Here is a 20618-nt window from a genome sequence, read left to right as displayed (position 1 = left end):
TTCCTTGGTGTCCCTTGAGCCCCTCAGAAACACAATGTCCCACTGAGTGCAGCATCTTTTCTCGGACATCAACTCTTCCTCCCAGGTTCCCTGCCCAGCCACAGACTCTCACAGCTGAGAACCCAAGCACCTGGTCTAAAACACTCTCTATTCTTTCTAAGTACCATTTACATCGGTTCCCCACCTGAGCTACTGCCCCAGCCTCCTTGACCATCTTACCTCTGGCCTTCCCTAGCCTCAGAGGATTTCCCAACATCCATAGCTGATCTGCCCTCTCCTGTTGAAATCCTTCCACATCTCACCCCACGTGCCTATAGGTGCTATCAAAAACCCTCAGTGGCATTCAAGGCCTTCGGGTTCTGAGCCTGCCAACATTCCTGCTATCATCAGCTCCATGGTCTTATCTGCTGGGTGCGCCTGACCACACATCCTGATTGAGTGTATTACTCCTGCCGGGAACCTCTGTCCCACAGGTCCTGGTTCCCCAAACTGAGGACAATATCTAGGAAAACTCCAAAATCACGCAACCTCCTTTGTGCCCTTACACCTGCAAAAGCAATTAGGAAGTGATACTGAAAAGTTTGGAAGAAGGCGGGGTAGGGCCAAGTAGGGCACATTCCTTTTGGGTAATGCAAAGCCGCTTCATCTCTGCGGGAGTCCGACCTGCACCCAGCCGCCTTCTCAGAGGGCGTCTCGTTCCCCTCCCCTGCCCGGCCTCCGGTGAATAGCTATCACCGTCACCACGGGGGCGGAGAAAGCTTTGGGCACTCGGGAAAGGGCCGAGGCCGCTGGCCTAGAAGGCGGAGGGGCTCCTAGTCCAGTCTCCAGGGTCTGCCAGCTGAAATCCTGGAGCTGGGGCGAAGGCAGAGGACCCACGCCTCCCGAGGGAGCGTCAGCACCCGGTGGCTGCGCGCGCGGGGCCCCGCCCACCGCGCGCGGCTCGCCGGGAAAGGAAGGTCCGGGCCGCGCCCGGGCTCTGCCTGAGCGCGACGCGGACTGCAGGTCCCAGGGTGCACTGCGCCCGCAGCCCGGGGCGGGCCTTGGTTGTCCTGGCAACAGTGTGGCCTCCGCGTGCCCCGACCCGGAAGCGCGCGCGAGTGGAGGACACCGCCCAGCGGAGCGGGAGCGGGGAGGATGCGCGCAGCCGGCAACCGGGGTGCACGGACTCCCAGGGAGACTCGGGGAGCGACGCCCAGAGACGCAGAGTCCTGGGGCTGGACACTCGGGAGTGGTGGGCGGGGCGACCCCCAGAGACAGAGTACTGGGGCCGGGGGCGACCCCCAGAGATGAATAGTCCTAGGGAGGCAACGGGGGAGAAGCCCCGAGATGGAATCACTCAGGGAGACACAGGTGGAGAGGAACCACCCCCAGAGATCAAGATGACCAGAGCCAGAGACATGGAGAAGCAACCTCCAGGACATTGATTCCCAGGGAGCTACAGAGGAGTGAGCCCCAGAAACAGAGTCACAGGCCAGAGGGACAAATAGTGGATCAGAGGGAAAGGGACAGAGAAGAGAAAATGGAGAGACGCTGAATCACAAAGAGATACAGGGAGAGAGACAGAGGCAAATATTCAGAGCTTTTCCCTAGCGACAGAGAGATTAACAGAACCAGAGAAGGACAGGCAAAGAGAAACATATTAAACCACAGATTGAGGAGAAAGAGGCCAGCTCAACAGATTAGCCATGAAGAGAAACAGACAAGCAGGTATAAAGACAGGGATGTGGGAGAGAGAAGAGAGGCAAGAACAATAGAGAGAGGGGCAGAGATTGATCCTCCTAACACTAAGACCCAGAGAGGTGACAGGCATTGATGGAGACACACAGCCCAAGAAAGAGAGAAATGGAAACAGACGTTCTTGGACAGGGAAAGGAAAACAGATCTAGGGAGAAAGGGGGAGAGAGGGAGAGGGAGGGGGAGAAAGGGAGAGAAAATTGAGAATAAGAATCTTCGCGAATAGAAGGAAAGTGACAAAGTCAAGAGGAAGAGACGCTTCCAGAGAGAGATGTATAGAAAAAAAATTCACAGATCGTGGGAAAAAAAGAGACTCCAGTAGCATGGGAGAAAGTAATACACCAAATCTCTGTCCACCATTGGATTCTCAGCACTAAGCAGAAAGTTTGTTGATTGACGCAGAGTGACACCGTCAGAAAGACGGAGACCCGAGGGGAGATGCAGGGGGCGAACGGGACACTTCGTTCAAGGCAAACTGGGTGGGGGAGAAAAAGGGAGCCGATCGGGATAACAGATTGTCGGGGACAAGGCTTAGAGAATGCCCTCTCCCCGCAGCCAATTCACGGAGTGGGTGTGTGCACGTGTAGGGAAGAGGGAGGGCATTCGACCCATGTCTCAGGGAGGGGGGCGCCTTTAAGCAGAAACCCCGCCCCTCGGTCGCCATGGCAACGCCTCCCCCCACCCGGGGCTCCCACATTTCAGCAGGTGCCGAGCCCAAGCTCCCGCCGCCGCCCGTGCCTCCGGCTCCTCGGCGCCGGGGCTCTGCTCTCCCGCACCCGCCCGCTGCCCCAGGCGGGGCCGGCGGGGGTGCCGCTCCTGCCCGCGCTGCGCACCTGGCGGTGCCTCGCCCCTCTCCTGCCCACCTCGGGATCTCCCGAGTCCCTGCTCCTCTCCAGTACACCTGTTTCCCCAGAAAGGCAGGGTCCTGGTCCCTGCTGCATTCCTGGGGCCATGGCGGGTCTGGGCCCCGGCGGAGGCGATTCAGAGGGGGGACCCCGACCCCTGTTTTGCAGAAAGGGGGCCCTGAGGCAGAAGGTTGTCCACGAAGTCAAGAGCCACAAGTTCACCGCTCGCTTCTTCAAGCAGCCAACCTTCTGCAGCCACTGTACCGACTTCATCTGGTGAGGGAAGGGGCTGGGGGCCGAGAGAGGAGGGGACTGGAGGTGTAGACTTGTGTCAAACAGACCTTCGAGGGAGGAGCACAGAGGGGCTGCGGCCCCGACTCCTGGGTTCCAGGAGGGTGGGAACCTAGGGTCCGGACCCCTGGGTCTGAGCGAGGAGGGGCGGGGGCTGGAATCCAGGGTCTGAAGGAGGAGGGGCTGGACCAGAATTTCTGGCTTCTAGAAGGGGAGGCGGCTGGGGCTCAGCTACCTGGGCCCAGAACTGCAGGTCGGAGGCCAAGACCTCAGACTTCCAATGGCTCTCAGAGGTGGGAGGGACCACCCTTCCCTGCGCTGACCTCAGGTCCTTGCTCTTCCAGGGGAATTGGAAAACAGGGCCTGCAGTGCCAAGGTAAGAGCCGGGACCTAGACTGCTGGGACCCCCGAGGGTGGAGGCTGGGGTTTCTCAGCTGAGGCTGCTGACACACGTGTTCTCTGGTCCCCAGAGAGGCGCGGGGGAGCCCGGGGCGGGGGGTGTGGCAGAGACACAGCCTGTGGTGGGGAGGGAGTTCTGATGGCAGGGCCACCGCGGAGGTGGTGCTGGGGGCCCCTCCCTCGGCCGGCTCCAGGTGGGGACAGATATTTGGAGAATCTGTTGCCATGGGAACAGGGAGATTTGGAAAAGGGGAGCTGAAGGGGGAAGGGGCTGGAGATGCAAAGTCAGAGCCCCCCCACCCAGGCAGCCATCACCATGACAACGCCATTCTAGGCAGGGGCAGGCCGGGTGGGGTCAAGGATGGGCGGGTGGGGGCCCAGCCGGCCAGGCAGTTCTGGGGGGCGGAAAGGGGGGGCGAGTCCTAAAGCACCAGCTGCCACTGCTGAGAACAGAGTGAGTCAGGGTGGGGGGCGGGCCGGAGCAGCGCCCCCAGACTCACTTCTGCCCAAGTTGCCACTCTCTGCTGTGTCTGAGGATATTTCTGTGTTTTCTCTCCTTAAATCTGTCTGCCCCTCTCCTGGCTTTCTTAGCTCCATCTGTGGGCTGGGGTCTGTTGGTCCGTGGAAGGCTGCTTTCTTTCTCCCTGTCTCCCTTGGGCTGTGGTTGCACACTGGGGGCTCTGTGCTCTGAGTCTGATTCTCTGCATCTCTGAGAACATTCTTGGTTCCCCCTTCCCCGGCCCAGGGTCTCTCTTCTGATTTTCTATCTGTTGGACTCTGTATGCTGGAATCTTCTCTGTGTGGTTGTCTCTGTCAGAATTTTGACTCTCCTTCCAATTTTGTGACTGTCGGGGGTCTCTCTGGATCTTCCCGTCTCTCCTTGCCTCTGTGTCTCTATGATTTTCACCTTCAGTCTGCAGCTTTGTGGTTCATCGACGATGCCACGAATTTGTGACCTTCGAGTGTCCAGGCGCTGGGAAGGGCCCCCAGACGGATGTGAGTGTCCGGACACCTGGTTCTTCCTCCTCAAGCCGCACCCCCGCCCTCACCCCCTCGGCGTCCGTCCCAATTTCTCCTGCTATTTTTAAGGCTGGTAGGGGAGGGGGGCTGAAGAGATAGGGGGAGCTAGTCTGGCCCAGATTCTTTGCCCTTGGCCTGGAAAGGGGGAATGTGAGGGGGCCTGGGACAGGCCAGGGACACAGGTGGGGGACAGAGAGGAGGCAGGGGTGAAGAAACCAAAGACCAGCACTGGAGGGGGTAGGCTACAATCCAGAGGTAGGGGGATTTAAGAAAATGAGGCCTGAGGAACAGAGAGGTCAATTTGGACCTTGATACCTTGAGATAAGATAGAAAAAGGGACAGAGATACAGGAAAAGAAAGACACAAGAGATTGATACAGAAAGAGAAAGAGAAATGGAACAGAGAAAGCAATAGAGGGGAGCGGGGTAGTTCTGGACACAGAGAGACAGGCCGAGAATCAGAGGCAGACACGCAGGTACTGAGAGAAGCTAAAATAGGAAATGGTGGATCCTGGACCTTTAGTGATGCTGACAGAGGGCGGCCCAGAGACCCTGCGGCACACACCCACACATGCCCAGTGCAGTTGCACACGTGCACACACTCGGGTCCACACAGCCTCCCACCCTGCCCCTCTCCCTATCAAGGGCTGACAACAACTGTCAACTCTGGATGCCCCTCCCAGCCCCTCCACTTCCTCTCTGAGCCTCAGTTTCCTCTTCTGTAAAACAGGGCTGATGACCTAGCCTTGGCTAGTAGAGCTCTTCAATGACGGAAGTGTCCTGTTTGCTATCAGGTGGCCGTCAGCCACGTGCACTAGTGAGCACATGAAATGGGGCTGCTTCCACTGAGGGGCAGAGGTCTCCATTCCATTTCATTCCAACTGACTTAAACTTAAAGAGCTACATGTGGTTAGTGGCTACTGAGTGGGACAGCACAAATCTAGACAGATGTCCCTGGCTTATGTTGGCAGTTCCCTGAAGCCGGTGGGTTGACACGTGCAGGGTGTGATACAGGTGGGTGACTGCTCTGTGATTAGATGATAGGCAAAGAGAGATCCACAGAAGCCTGGGAGACAGTCAGCCAGCTGGTCAGGCTGTTGAAGTACATAGCGGTGAGACCTCATAGAACGCCGCAGCCCACACGCCTGTGTGTTCTGGCCACCTGCCCACCTCCACCAGCCCTGGCTCGGTCTGTGCAGTGCTCATCCCATGCACACACCGAGGTCTCTGGACATGGAGTAGAACTGAATCTCCACAGCCAGTAAGGTTAGCTGAAGTGTTCTGTCCCCGTCCGAGCAGGGGACCACAGCCCTGCCACATTCTGATTCTGCAGCCTTCTTCAAGGAACTTACCACTTGATCTCAAGTTCCTGATCTGTAAGGTGGGGGTGTTAATTGTGTCCACCTATGGAATAATTCTGAGGTTTCAGTGAGTCAGATACTCATGGATGGTATCTGGAACCTAGAACCAAAATATTATTTATTATTATCATTGCTGAAAGTATTATCATCAGAGAGGAAACAGGATGAACAGTGAGGAGGAAGTCTTTCTTCTGCTCCCCCCCCCCCCCTCTCTCTCTCTCTCTCTCTCTCTCTGTGCTTCTTAATGCTTTTGATCTTGTTGTAAGTAAACGGATCAAGGCTTTAGAAATGCCAAGGGCTTGGAAGCATGATTTCACTTGGTCCTCATGAATCCTTTTCAGGAAGGGCCCATGGCCCCCATTTTACAGTAGGGAACCTAAGGTCCTAAAAGAGCTGGTTGTGGGGAGGCCCAGGGCCAGGTAATGACTCAGACCAAGACTCAGACCTGGATCTGCCTAACCGGAGGCTCTGTGCTGACTTCTTTTAGCAAGGACCTTCACTGTGAGACTAACAGCTTCTGTCAGTGGATAGCTTGTGTCAGGCACCCTGCTGAGAATTGTCCCTACCCCACCCAGCACACACCCTGGCACAGGCATCTTATTTAGGGTGGCAAGAACCTTTGGAGTTAGAGGCCCAGAACCTTGAAGGAGATCATGGCCATTTCCAACTCCCTCCCCCGACCCAAATATATATATTCAAAATAGAAGCCTTGCTAAAATAAAGGCCAAGACTGTTATAAATTTTTCCCTATGACAATTCTTTCAATGAATTCTTAGAAAAGGAAAAATATCAAGTTATTTAGCAACCAAACATTGTCCTAGGGGTAGAAGTTTGGGGGGCTGGTAGGAGATGTGGCGTAGGTGTTCTAAATTCCTGTGGAAATGACTCTGAAAAGTTAGCATTGCTTCAAGCTGTGGATTGCTTATTTCCATTAGACAGAGGAGGACGCTGAGGCTCAAGACTGGGAATGGCTTTGCACAGTCACAAGCTCTCATTTAAACTCAGGACTACACAGGACTAGCAGCAACCTCACTAGTAATAACCACACCGATAACTACGGCCAGAACCATGACATTGAGCACACCTGACATCCAGAGTCCTGCTGGGTGTTCTCTGCTAGTTCATTCAGGTCTCCTGGGTGCCTGCCATAACTGAGGGGTCACCACCCCTATCCCATTGAGTCTGGGAGAACACAGACCTCAGCAGACACTGAGGCTGTCAGGAAAGGATCCTGGGGTTCAGGGCAGCCCACAATTTCTCCAAAAATGTTAGAAGCCCCCACCTTCAAGTTCTGCCCAACTGCCATTTTGTTATTTTGACCACTCCACTTCAAATTTCAGCTCCCCAAATTCTGGCCGTCTTCATCCCTGCTGTTTTTGTTTGTTTTTTCTCTAGAGCATCTATTACTGTCCACCACACTACGTATTTTATTTACCATGTTTATACTCTGCCTTCTTTCAATGCTGAGCCCTGTTAACCAGAACAGTGCCTGGTGCACAGTAGGGGCCTGGTGAATATTTGTAGCCCGAAATGAGTAGATGGCAGGCAGAGAGCAAGGCAAAAGGAAATAAAAATCCTCCTCTTGCTGGGGGGCCCTCCCCACCCCTAAGCCCCCCTAAGCGACTCTCCTCCGCCCAGGACCCCCGGAACAAGCACAAGTTCCGCCTGCACAGCTACAGCAGTCCCACCTTCTGCGACCACTGCGGCTCCCTGCTCTACGGACTGGTGCACCAGGGCATGAAGTGCTCTTGTGAGTGCCCGCTGCTGACTGCTCGCATCTGGGCCCCTTCAAAGCCAGGGTCAGGGCTGGGGGAATGCCGGGTGCGGTGTGGGACCTGGGATGGGCTTGCGCTACCCCCAGTGTTATCTCGCCAGGCTGCGAGATGAACGTGCACCGGCGCTGTGTGCGGAGCGTGCCCTCGCTGTGTGGGGTGGACCACACTGAGCGCCGTGGGCGCCTACAGCTAGAAATCCGGGCCCCGACGGCCGACGAGATCCACGTGACGGGTGAGGCCCCACTCCCTCCCAGACGTGAGGCTGTGACCCAGCCCCACTGTGCTGGCCCACGTCCACAGCACTGAGGCCACGCCCTCAACAGTGAGGCCACGCCCACCCGCGCCTCCGCTCAGCCACTCCCTTCCAGCTTGGCCCTGGCTTCCTGCCTGGGCTCTTGCAACTTCTAGGGATCAGAACCCTTGAAGGGGCTGGATGTGGGAGGACCTGGGGTCCGATTTCTGGATGAATGGTTGAGGAAAGAGCCCGGTTGCTTGGGCTTCTGGCAGGTGAGGGACGTGAGAAAAGTCGGGGCTCCGAGTTCTTTTTTTTAAATGTAGTTGTAGGTGGACAACATGCCTTTATTTTATTTGTTTGTTTTTATGTGGTGCTGAGGATAGAACCCAGTGCCTCACGTGTGCTAGGCTACAGCCCAGGAGCTTGGGGTTCTTGATTGGACTGAAGAGGGCTAGGAGCCTCTTCCTGGGCCTTAACTCAAGTGACCCCTCCCCCATTTGTGCTTCAGTTGGTGAGGCCCGTAACCTCATTCCTATGGACCCCAACGGTCTGTCTGATCCTTATGTGAAACTGAAGCTCATCCCAGACCCTCGGAACCTGACAAAACAGAAGACGCGGACAGTGAAAGCCACGCTAAACCCTGTGTGGAATGAGACCTTTGTATTGTGAGCTGGGATGCTGGGGAGGCTATGATGACTGGCAGATGGTGATCTAAGGGTCCTGGTGGCCAGAAAACCCCAGAGAGAAGCTGAGAGAAGTAATAGGATAGACTTCCCAAGCAGGGACAAAAGAAGGTGGTAGGACAAAGGAATGGAAAGATTGAGGGAGAGGAATGGAGATACAGAAGCTGAGAAAAGCTCTCAAGTTTAGAGACAGCCAGCAGAGGAGACAGATTGGAGGACAGACAGACAGACTCACAGATACTCAAGAGGTGGTTGGGACAGGTGGGGAGGGGACCAGAGAAAGAGGCAGACCTAGAGACAAAGGAGATCCAGAGAGTCTAGAGGAGACAAAGAGGAAAGGATTCAGGAGAGAGAGGAACAGTCAGAGGCGGTCACTAGGAAGAAAAGACCAGGGGAGGCACAGACCCAGAGAGAGAAAGAGGTCTCAGGAGAAGAGGTGTGAGTCCAAAGACAGGACAGGGAGGGAGGGTGGGGGGAGTGGCAGGGCACCGAGAGAAGCCATAAAGACAGGACAGAGACTCGGGGAGGGAGAGACCAGGAGACAGGGATGGGAAAGGGCCTAGAGGTTCAGCAGGGAGGGACAGCTACTGCAAGCCCTGGAGGTTTATGTGGGCCCCACCAGCCAGGGTGGAGAGACTCCCTTCTAAAGGGCGGAGATGGCTGCATGGGTAGGAAATGGCCACCCCTCACCCTGCCCCTCTCTGCCGCAGCAACCTGAAGCCGGGGGATGTGGAGCGCAGGCTCAGCGTGGAAGTGTGGGACTGGGACCGGACTTCCCGCAACGACTTCATGGGGGCCATGTCCTTTGGTGTCTCCGAACTGCTGAAGGCACCCGTGGATGGCTGGTGAGGAGGAGGGCTAGGGCCGGGCACACTCAGGATCACCTTCTCCATCCATGTGTGGTCTCTCCTCCAGACCACCGTCATCCCCTCCACCTCAAAGCACTCTCCCTCCTCCTCTTCCTTTCTTTTCTCCTCCTCTCTTTTCCCTCCTCTCTCCCCCTCCTCCTCCTCCTCCTCCTTCTCCTCTTCTCTTTCCCCTCTCCCCTACCCTCCCTCTCCCCCCTCCTTATCTCACTCTTTCTCTCCATCTCTGTGTCTGTCGCTCTGTGTCTCTTTCTTCCCTTTGGTTGTCTCTGCCTCTCCCATGGGTGCCCTGCTTCCCCTACCCCTGCCCGGCCCTGGTCTCCGTCTGTATGTCAGGTACAAGTTACTGAACCAGGAGGAGGGCGAATATTACAATGTGCCGGTGGCCGATGCTGACAACTGCAGCCTCCTCCAGAAGTTCGAGGTACCTGGACGGCTTCCCCAGGGGAGCACAGCTCAGCCTCCCCCAGCTCAGAGCTGGCCTTGCCCTCTTCCCACTGGTTGCCCTCTGGTCCTGGGACTACAATTCCCAGAAGACACTGGGGGCTCCTTCTTCTACCCTTCTGGGGGCTCTAGCCCCAGGGCCTGTTGGAAATTGTAGTTCTTCATCCCCACAACTTATGGGTATCAGGGGCCCTGGTCCCCAGTCTTGGGCAATCACCTGCTCTCTTGGGGCCCTGACTCTGCTTTCTTCTCCCCTAGGCCTGTAACTACCCCTTGGAGTTGTATGAGGTGAGTATAGCCGGGCTCTGAATGAGACCTGCTTTTCCTCTCCCTCTTTCTACCTACCCCTCCTTCCCCTGATCTCCACCTTCAGTTCTGCACACATAGGTTGAGCACATACTTTGTGTCAGGTACATGCAGTGATTGCAGAATAATCCCAGTGTCCTTAGGCAGAGACTTGTCACAGATACTTAAATAAAGGAAGGTGTGCTAAATTAGAGATGGCTGAGGGTACTGGAGAGGCCTGGAAGAGGCCATGAGCCAGCCTGTGGGTGGGTGGCCAGGAGGGCTTTCCTGAGGCACTGAGGTCTGACCTGGCCCTCAGGTTTTCCATCTTTCAGTGACTGGGACCCTCCGCCTTTGCCTTTGCTCACCAGTCCCAGAGCAGTAGTTCCTGAGGCATGGCATGAGTCAGGCCCTGTCCTGAATTAGAAGCAGGTGGTTCTCTGACAAGGAGGCAGCCTGAGATGGCCAGGACAAGGGGATATGTGTTTGAAAATGGAGGCGGTTCAGGCCCTGGGGAGGGGGCACAGCCTGGAGAGTGGGGGCAGCTCCCCAGAGCCTGGAGGGGCAGGCAGGCTCTCTCTCCAGCTCCTGTGTCAGAGAACATTTTGGGGAGCATCTCCATGTGCAAAGCCTGGTTCTGCACAAGACAGAAAAAAGTCCTCCCCTCCTGGGGCTTTCACTGGGGGAAGACATGAACCCAAATAAATAAGTACATGGTCATGTGTAAACGGTGACAGGTGACAAGTGAAAAGAAGGAATATGAGCGTGAGGGAGGGCAGGAATGCTGCTGGGGAGTTCTCAGTAGGCAGAGGGCTTCCCCGGGAAAGTGGCTCTCAGGCAAAGACCAAGAGGAATGAGGGAGTGAGCCTCAGGGACCCCGGGAGAAGGGCCTCCCAGGCAGAGGGACGGGCACATGTAAGGGTCCTGAGGCCAGAGCAGGTCAGGATGCCTGGAAGTGAAGCCTGAGCAGAGGAAGAGGGGAGGAGGTGGAGCTGAGAGGGAAGGGATGCCTGCTCCTCTCTCCAGGATGGCCCTGGGTGAGGGGGAAGGCATGGAGCACCCAGCAGAGGGCTGAGCTGGGCCCACTGAGGTTGTAACAGGTGACTGCCCTGGTGTAGCATGCAGGCCGCAGAAGGCAAGGTGGAAGCAGGAAGAAGGCTGCTAGACTTGGGCTGCTTCTGTGGACAGCTCCTTCATAGGAAGGATCAGGAAGTACACTGGGCCTCTGGCTCCCAAGGCCTTGTTGCTCAGCACCCTCTTGCCAGATCTTGTAACCAAGCAAGGGGATGGGCAATGCTGGGGAAGCTTCGACTGCCCAGGCTGCTGCATGAGGACAGAGGGGCTGTCAGGGGTTGCTAGCAGGGGGTGGGAGTGGGTGGCCACAGGCTGTGGTAGGAGCCCAACACCTGGCCCAGAGGCTTCCCAGAAGAAGCGGCACTTAGGTGATAGCTGCAGGACAGGTGAGATTCAACAGCAGCAGCACAGCTGATCCTTCCTGGACTCTTAGAGCAGCTCCCACCAGGGTTCTGGTTGTGTTTGTGGTCACCTGCATCAGAATTAGAGGAGCATTTGCTTCAAAAAGCATGTTTCTCACCTCTTTGCAGACCTACTAAGTGAGACTATCTGTGTACTAAGCACATTCCTCCACTGGCTCTTTTGCGTTGTGAAATTTGAGCACTGGCTGCATTGAAGGAAGGACAGAGGGAGGAAATCCATGCCCAGAGAGGCAGAGCCTTTTTCCCAGAGTCCTTCAGCAGCCGCATGGTGGTATGCATAACACCTGCCTGTGCCTTCAGCTGAGAAGGTGTGGTCTGCAGATACCTGGCGGATAGTGGGCAGAGGCCTGGTGGCAGGAAGTTGGAGATGGCATATGCCTGAAGTAGAGAGGTCATGAGTGACAGTGGAGGGAGGTGTGGCTTGGGGTGATTTGTCCTGAAGTACCCAAGTCTAGAACCTGTTATCTAATCTTGCTCTCTTAGCCTTTTGGGCGTTAATAGTTTCCTTAGAAAATTAGAGATGAGGGACACGAAGCAAAACAAAATAAAATGCATGCATGTATAGTGTGTACAATTTCCTTTGAATTCTACCTTTGGATTTTATTAATTCTGTAGTCCATACATATCACTGATAAGGCAGATGTGCCTGTGGTATCCTTTGCCACTCAGTGATGGGCAGGGATTAATATCATCAATGCATTTCCACAGGCGCCAGCCCCTAACGAGGCGGGGTGTCCTGTGGGTATCCGGGCCATGGCAAACACAGCAGCCTTTCTCACACTTTAGGCACCTTCTGGGTGCTTTGCGTATGTGAATACACCTGCTCTTCGTAGCTGCCCTGGTGGTCACTCCTGTTATCCCAGCATCCTAGGGAGGCTATGGAGATTTCTCAGCAGTGGCAGTCCAAATCCAGGAGGTCAGACTGCACTTCTGCACAAGACTACACCTTGTGCAGCTGCAGCTATGCCCCAGGAACTGCCACTGCATCTTGGAGAACAAAACAGACCCCTGCCGCAGGGGGCTGGCCCATGGTGTGAGCAGATAGGCATGCAGAGAGAGGCAAATGACCAGGGCTATGAAGGAGCTGTCCACAGTAGCAGAGACCATGAGAGGCTACTGACCCCGTTAAAGCAATCTGCAGAAGCCTCCAAAGGCCTGAGCCAAGGTCCAAAGGATGCTTGAGAGAGCTAGGAGGAAAGGGGAGCGGTAGGAAGACTGGGCGGGGCATCCCTGTGGGGGGAGGGAGGACAGTGCATCTGAGGCCGGGGTGGCTGAACATGAAGGAGGAGGGACCCGTGAAGCCACATGGAATGAAACCCTAACGCAGGGAGAAGCTGTTAGAAGGTTGGAAGCATAGGGGAGACATGACCTGGTTTATTTATTTTTAAATTGGTCCCTTTGCCTGCCGAGCAGAGAGTGCATTAGAAAGAGCCACGCGACAGACAGGGACAGTGTAGAAGCCAGGTCGCTCAGGGGACCCTCCTGGAGGCAGGGGCAGGAGGAGGTGCAGAAGCTCTGGCAGCTCAGAGCCCAGGTGGTCTCCAGGCCAGCAGCATGCAGGGCCTCCTGGGACTTGTTAGAAATGCAGATTCTCAGGAGCGGGGCCCCTTGTCTAAGGGATTCAGGCTGAGAGGCTGAGAGCAGCAAGATCAGAGATGAACAGCGTGGGTCCGATGGCTGGCCAGGTTCCTGCCCTCTCTGACTCCGGGCAGATTGCTTAACCTCTTCTCCCTGGTTTCTTCTTCTGTAAAATGGGGATGACGGCAAGGTTTCCCAGAGGTGGCATAAGTATTAGTTAAACAATAAATCAAGCGCTCGGGATATGGGGGAGTCGGAGAAGGCTCCTCGGCCAAGCGCAGGGTGGGAGGAGTGGCACCCTTTCCTGTCTTATCTCTCCCCACCCTCTCATTCTGGCCCCTCAGGGCCTCTTCCTACCCCTGTCTGGGTTTGACCACCTCCGGACCTCATTCTCCCTTTTCTCACAGAGAGTGCGGATGGGCCCCTCTTCCTCTCCCATCCCGTCCCCATCCCCTAGTCCCACAGACCCCAAACGCTGCTTCTTTGGGGCCGGCCAAGGACGTCTGCACATCTCTGACTTCAGCTTCCTCATGGTCCTAGGAAAAGGCAGTTTTGGGAAGGTTGGATTTCTGGGGTTCTGTGGGAAGGGGAGGATGTCTGTGGGGAGGCTGGATTTCTGATCCTTAGGTGAGAAGCAGGGGTGGGGAGAGATGGGGCTCCCATGTTCCCAAATGGATTTTGGTTGGGTTGCTTGGGTTCCTGGAGGGAAGAGGTACAAAGGTGTGGACATTTCCTCAAGGGCATGGAAGCAAAGTTAGGGGATCACCGCTTGGGAAAGGGGAAGGTACCTGGGACCCCATTCTCTGTGTCCCTGCTAGGAGATGGGGCAAGGTCCTGCACCCCTGAGTTCCCCAAACGGACTGCCCTTTCCGGATCGCTGTCTGTAGGTGATGCTGGCTGAGCGCAGGGGCTCTGACGAGCTCTATGCCATAAAGATCCTGAAAAAGGACGTGATCGTGCAGGACGACGACGTGGACTGCACTCTGGTGGAGAAACGTGTGCTGGCACTGGGGGGCCGAGGTCCTGGCGGCCGGCCCCACTTCCTCACCCAGCTCCACTCCACCTTCCAGACCCCGGTGAGGAGGGAGGGGACAGAGTCTGGCCCAGAGACCTTGCCTCTCCCCCCTTTGGATGGATTTGCTGTCTGCTTTGGGATTCTGAGTTTAGGGCAAGTAAAAGGAAACTTACTCATTCTTGAGTGGGCATGGCCAGACGGTGGACTCCTGGGCATGCTTGGAATGGATGCCATGCTTGGAGGGTGGCCAGGGGATGGGATCCAGAGTGGGTGCGGCCAGGATGCCTGTGCCCCTGGCAAGCTTGGTTCTGAGCACATGTAGCCAGCTCTCTGGATCTTGGAGCACAGGAACAGGTGTGTTCTAAATGAAGGATAGGTCAGAAACGGGTAATTCCCTGAGAGTACGGCATGGAGCCAGGGGTTTGACTTTCAGGGTTTGGGGAGGTGTGACCAGCTTCCTGGATTAAAAACCAAGTACCGGTGAAGCCTGACCACCTTTGGTCGTAGGTAGCCAGAATTACACATGTGGTGGCTGGTTGTGGAAAGAGGTTTTGGTGTGCTGAATTTCAGTCCCGTGTGTGAGCCTTAGTATTCAATTCTGGGACAGCTGGGGCCAGATCATCTGATAGGTGTAAGGAGAGGGGAGTGGGCCATGCAGATTATGAGGAGGCAGGATTAGAAACTTAGGGCCCTTCGTGTTGGGGTGGCCACTTGCTCTGGATTTCTGGCTGGGTGGATCCAGAGCCCTCTATGTTTGCCCTAAGTGGGGAACAAAGGGCTTTTCCTATCCCAGATGTTTGTGTCCCTGCCTCTAAGCCCTGCCCACTCCTCCCCAGGACCGCCTGTATTTCGTGATGGAGTATGTCACCGGGGGTGACTTGATGTACCACATTCAGCAGTTGGGCAAGTTTAAGGAGCCCCATGCAGCGTGAGTCTCAGCTAAGAAAGAAGGGAGGGGAGGGTGGTAGGGCTAGGTCCAGTGACCTTCCAACTTCACACTGACTTTGCAGGTTCTATGCAGCCGAAATCGCCATTGGCCTCTTCTTCCTTCACAATCAGGGCATCATCTACAGGTCAGCCCCAGGACTTTCCTTGGAGGGATGTCTGGCCTTCAAGGGGAAGGGATTAGGGCTGCAGCCTGCTGAACTGAGCCCTTCCCACAATTCCTTCTCCTTCCCTCATCCTCCAGGGACCTGAAGCTGGACAACGTGATGCTGGATGCTGAAGGACACATCAAAATCACTGACTTTGGCATGTGTAAGGAGAACGTCTTCCCTGGGACCACAACCCGCACCTTCTGCGGGACCCCGGATTACATAGCCCCTGAGGTAACCTTGGAGTTTAAAGTGCTGCTTTGGGCACATTCTGACCTCCCTTGGTGGGTGTGGCTGTGTAGTATTCACAGAGGGTGGTGCCCAGGGGCCTGTGGGTGTTGGAAGCAGGTGAGGTCTCCCTCCAGGGTCTGCATGGGAGGCTGCTGGCTGAGCACCCTAAGTGGAGGAGCTGGGTCTCTAAATAGGCAGCGTGAGCAGCACGGGTGGGTGGATGTTGGAAGGCAGTGGCACCAGCTGGTAGGAATGCTGAGTGAGTAGGGCCTGGATCATCCCAAGGAGTGGAGACTATTTCTAGGGTACTTTGTGTGGGCAGGGGCCTGTCCCCTAAGAATACTATGCATGCGTTGAGGCTGTCCTCTCCTGTGTACTCCAGCTGGAGTATGCACTGGAGGAAAGCTCTTGGGTGCATTTGCACATGGATTTGTTTTGTTTTGTTTCTGAGGTGCTGGGGATTGAACCTAGGGGGCACGGCTCTTTGATCTCAGTGGGCTGCTCTTCTGCCACTCTCAGAGGGAAGGGTCACACCCCTAAGAGTCCTGGAGAGCAGCTGCACTTCCTCAAGTACTCTCAGTGGGCAGAGAATCGCTCTGGCTTTGTGAAGGGGCTGGAGTTCATGTTCTGGTGTGCATGCAGATGGATGCTGTGTGTCCCTAACTTCTTTAGGTTGGGGAGAAGCTTGTGTTGGGGGTGTTGCCCCTTGATCTTTTCAACTGATGAATGCTAATGCCCAGATAACATTAGTGGTTACAAAACCTGGTTGGTAATAACAGAATCACCCGTGGAACATTAGAGAAATACATGTTCCTGATGGTCGCTCTGTCTCACCAAAGCCAGAATTCTTCAGCGGCAGGAGCATCTATTTTTAAAATAATACCTTAGATGACTGTGTTCTCTAGTCTCCAAGATTGAGCCCCATACCTGATATTCAAAGGCAAGATTCAGTTACCCAAATGTTCTAGATGGCTGGAACTTGTGCCTCGGCCCTTAGGTGGTCTTTCTGTTTGAGAGCAAAGGAATGTTTTAAATAGATGAATTTGTTTCATGAATTTTCCAAAGGGTGGAGCTCTAGCCAAAATATTCAGAGTGGGAAGAATTCAAGTGCTTTCCTCGCACTTGAAGTGGGTAGGGATCCCGAGAGTGAGGCCGGGGAATCCTGGGCTTCTTAAAGAAAAATTATGATTCCTTGCCTTTGGGCCTCCCTCCAGATCATTGCCTACCAGCCATACGGGAAGTCTGTCGATTGGTGGTCCTTCGGAGTTCTGCTCTATGAGATGTTGGCGGGACAGGTAAGGGAAGATGGGGAGACGACGCTGGCTGGCGTTGTAGAGGCAACACAGTGGGGTGCTCCCATTGTGTGGCCTTCATCTCAGGAAAAGCAAGGTGGAAAGGAGGTCAAAAGTCTAAGGAGGTGTCCCCAGCCAGGCAGAGGTTGAGCCCAGGCAGCGTTGTCCAGGGTCCTGAAATATTGTCTCGCCATAGGCGGGACTGCGTAACCACCTCCCTTCTTTGTTGCCAGGGACCCCACTAGCCTGGGGAGGCCTGTGTGCTTCTTCTCAAAATATTGTTCTCGTGTACACAAAATAAGATAATAGAATGACAAAGTCAATCACATAGATTTCAAAACTTTAATAATTTAATTGAATCTAACTTAATTAAATATATACAGTTGTCTAAATATTAAAAATTGGGTTGTGAACATATGCTGTTTTTAATCAATCCACTAAGTAGTAGCTCTAACAGTGATACACAGCTTTAGGAAGATCTTACATATTCAGAGGTAGGAATGACTGAAAACTGATATTCTGAAGTACCTGCAACTCTCATGATAAGATACTGTGGTTTCTATTGGTGATGAAGTTATATAGGTAATGCTATCAGAGATTATTGCTTACATTCACAGTTGGAGGAAATGTTAATGCTCAGCTAGCAGATTAAAAAGATAAAGTGCCATTTTTTTCCCTACCCAAATACATGTTCCCCCCAGTTGTCTGCACAGACCACCTAGACTCCAAACTAAGACCCCTCACCTTGGTGTTGCCTTTCCTGTCCCAGAGTTGTGCATTCAGCAGGAGAGTGCATTTACGGTCTGTCCTGCAGCATTCCTCCCTTCTATTTAAATGGCATATTACATATTTAACACCCTGTTGATTGACATATCAGATAAATAAAGCCAGACAGTGAGCTGCATTGAACTGAGGCATGTGAGACCAAAAAAAACCAAACAACAATAACAAAAAAACCAAACCTGCAGAGAAATTAAACTTTGAGAGTTTGGTCTATCTTCCTGGGAAGTTTTCTGGTGGCAGTGAGTGGCTGGGTTCAGTGGTTGGTTCCCTTGGTCGTGGTCATGGTGGGTGATGAGGGCATTAAAGTTTGGGAAAAGTAGTTTGGAGGGTCTCTGACTTTATTTCCTCCACTTCCACAGCCACCCTTTGATGGGGAAGATGAGGAGGAGCTGTTTCAGGCCATCATGGAGCAAACAGTCACCTACCCCAAGTCACTGTCCCGGGAGGCTGTGGCCATCTGCAAGGGGGTGAGGATCCCCACTCCCAGCTTCTTCAGACTCATGATCCATGCCCCCTTTGTGGTCTGTCTTTACAAAGGCTCCCATTCCTCAAGTGTCTTTACCCCCATCTTCTTGGAAACTGGTGGAATGCACAGGTTTTTTTAGAATCACCATGTGCTACTCTGCTTGCACCCAGCCGAGCCTCTATCCTACCCTCCTTGGCTCCCACTCCCTGGCTCACGGCTGGAAGTGCTGAAAGGCCAGGGCTTGTGTCTCCAGAACTTGGTGAGTCAGGTAGACTGAACTCCTGCAGCTTTTGTGTTCAGGGGGACTCTTAGAAGAGTCACAAGACCATGACCTCAGTCTTCTCCTCCAAGGTCGTGGCGTTAATGCAGGAGAACCATGGGGTTCTCTGACCATGGGTTTCCAAGAAGTGTCAGCCGCTCCTGCTCGGGTGTCTCCACATCATCTGACTCGCTCTGGGTCTCTGTCTCATACCTCTGCCTCCATCTGCATGTGGTGGTCTTCTGGATGTGGCCCTGGTGATTCTTGGTGTTTCCTCCTATATCTCTGTCCACACTTTGACATTGTCCCCCTCTCCCTGGGTCTCCACTGCCCTCTTCCCCACTCGTAACTGCACACTGTGGATCTCTTGTTCTGCCTTCTCTGGGTCTCTGCCCTCTGCCTCTCCATGCTCCCTCCCTCTGACTCTCTATTCCTCCTTTTCTCTGGGTCTCCAAACTTCTCTCCCTCCCCCTTCCCTTTCCCCTTTGGGATTCCCCCCATGTCTCCACTCCTCTCTTTCTGGGTTCCCTGCCCCTCACACCTTGATTTTTTTTTTCTGTTTTTCGGACTGTCCTTTGGTCTCCGGGTCTGGATTCCACTTGTTTTCCCTCTTCCCCTTCCTCTCTCCCTTTCTCTCTTGCCCCTCCTCCCCAACTTCGTTCCCCTTGCTGTTCTTCTCCCTCTGGATCCCGTGCCTGTGTCTGTTCCTCTGTGGCCTCCCTGTCCTGGACTCCATCTGTCCGTCTGTCTGTCTCTCTCTGCTTCCCACAGTTCCTGACCAAGCACCCAGGGAAGCGCCTAGGCTCCGGGCCGGACGGGGAGCCCACCATCCGGGCGCACGGCTTTTTCCGCTGGATTGACTGGGAGCGGCTGGAGCGCTTGGAGATTGCGCCTCCCTTCAGGCCACGCCCGGTCAGTCGTCCTCGGAGCCGCCAGCCTAGGTTCCCGAGTGGGGGAGGGGGCACTCCTGAGCTTCGTTTCCTTTACGCGGAGTGGACCCCTTTGCGGAGACACCCTGAAGGGGGGTGCGGAGATGATGCAGGGTGTGTCCAGACTCTGGAGGAGGCCCCCCAGGAGCCGGCAGAGCTTGACTTGCCCTTCCTACTTTCCCTCAGTGTGGCCGCAGTGGCGAGAACTTCGACAAGTTCTTCACGCGGGCGGCGCCAGCACTGACCCCGCCGGACCGCCTGGTCCTGGCCAGCATCGACCAGGCGGATTTCCAGGGCTTCACCTACGTCAACCCGGACTTCGTACACCCGGATGCCCGCAGCCCCACCAGCCCGGTGCCTGTGCCCGTCATGTAATCTCACCTGCAGCCGCTAGGTGTCCTCAGTGCCCCCTCCGCCCGCCAGTCGCAGCCCCCACTTCTCTGCCCGCTTCCCCATTCTAGATCCTGCCCCCAACATTCTGGCCTCTGCTCCCATGGGTTCTAGATGCTCCTCTCAAGCATTCCTGACATTCTAAACTCCATGGAGTCTCTAGAGCCGCCCTGTGTTCTAGATTCTGCTGAGCCCTGTATTGTCCCCCACCCCCAGCGTTCTGGATGCTCTTCCACTGGCTTCCGGAACCACACTACCATCCCAGCTCCATGGGGTTCTAAACTCCATCTTGGTAGTTCAATGCCTCTTTCTCTCACCCCACCCTGGGGCAGTAGTCTCTTGGGGGTTGCTTGGTCCAGACTCGGATTAGACCCACCTCTATCCTCTAGGCCCCTCCCACTTTGGCCCGAGTTGTAGACTAAGAGGAAGGCTGTGCTCCCATTCTCCAGGCCTCCTCCCTACCACATCGGGTAATCCTGGGATGGAGGATTCAGCTTTTGTTCTAGACTCCCCTGTCCCCAACCCACTACTGCTCACCTGCCCATGCATGGCTCCAGTTTTACTGGGAACCTCTCACGCCCTGCCCAGTGCCTGCCACTCTCTGGGACTCTCTCCCCTCCTCCCCCACCTCCCCCTCCTCTTCCCTTAGCCTCTCCCACCCAGACACAGCTGCTGGAGAATAAATTTGGGATGCTGATGCTGAAGTGTTGGGATGTTTTCTTGTAAGCTTGGAGAATGAAGGGAATGTGGAGGTGGGACAATGACGGTACATAGAAACAAACAGAGGCGGGGAGGGGGTTGCACACAGAGAGAGGGAAAGTAGAGAGTCTCCCTGCCAAAAAGAGAAGATACCCACAGCATGAGAAAGGGAAGAGAAAAGATCCCCGAGAGATAGGGTACACAGAAAGAGAGCGAGCCTGCTCTAGAGAGGACCAAAGTGGATACTCAACACAATGAGAAGTGTATACCTAGACCATTCAAAGTATAAGGTAGAGATCCCTTGCACGGAGACATGGCATCTACATATCTATCCAGAGCAACATGCAAGGGGCGTGCGTGCACACACATGCTGCGCGCACACACATACCCACACACCAAGATCCAAACCTGGAAGGTCCTGGGAAAAGACATGAAAGGTTGGCCTCTTA

At 54.8% G+C, this 20618-nt stretch overlaps 1 protein-coding gene across 2 annotated transcripts; it reads left to right on the top strand.

The window, feature by feature from the left end:
• The first annotated feature begins 2685 nt into the window (after positions 1 to 2685).
• Prkcg (protein kinase C gamma) lies at positions 2686 to 19455 on the top strand. Of its 2 annotated transcripts, XM_076838257.2 has the most exons (18): positions 2686 to 2855; positions 3215 to 3246; positions 4183 to 4265; positions 7288 to 7399; positions 7525 to 7656; positions 8168 to 8324; positions 9053 to 9187; positions 9545 to 9632; positions 9911 to 9940; positions 13419 to 13571; positions 13899 to 14087; positions 14863 to 14954; positions 15037 to 15099; positions 15216 to 15354; positions 16566 to 16646; positions 17786 to 17893; positions 18923 to 19063; positions 19267 to 19455. In XM_076838257.2, the coding sequence occupies exons 1-18, from the start codon at positions 2686 to 2688 to the stop codon at positions 19453 to 19455; spliced, it is 2094 nt and encodes a 697-aa protein (XP_076694372.1). The 2 variants fall into 2 exon arrangements, with proteins under 2 accessions (XP_076694372.1, XP_076694374.1); XM_076838259.2 differs by lacking the exon at positions 13419 to 13571.
• The last annotated feature ends 1163 nt before the right edge of the window (positions 19456 to 20618 follow it).

This window comes from Callospermophilus lateralis, chromosome 18 (assembly GCF_048772815.1).
Source record: "Callospermophilus lateralis isolate mCalLat2 chromosome 18, mCalLat2.hap1, whole genome shotgun sequence".
Lineage (NCBI taxonomy): Eukaryota > Metazoa > Chordata > Mammalia > Rodentia > Sciuridae > Callospermophilus > Callospermophilus lateralis.
Note: the sequence above shows the minus strand (reverse complement) of the source record. Positions and strands in the feature narration are given on the sequence as shown.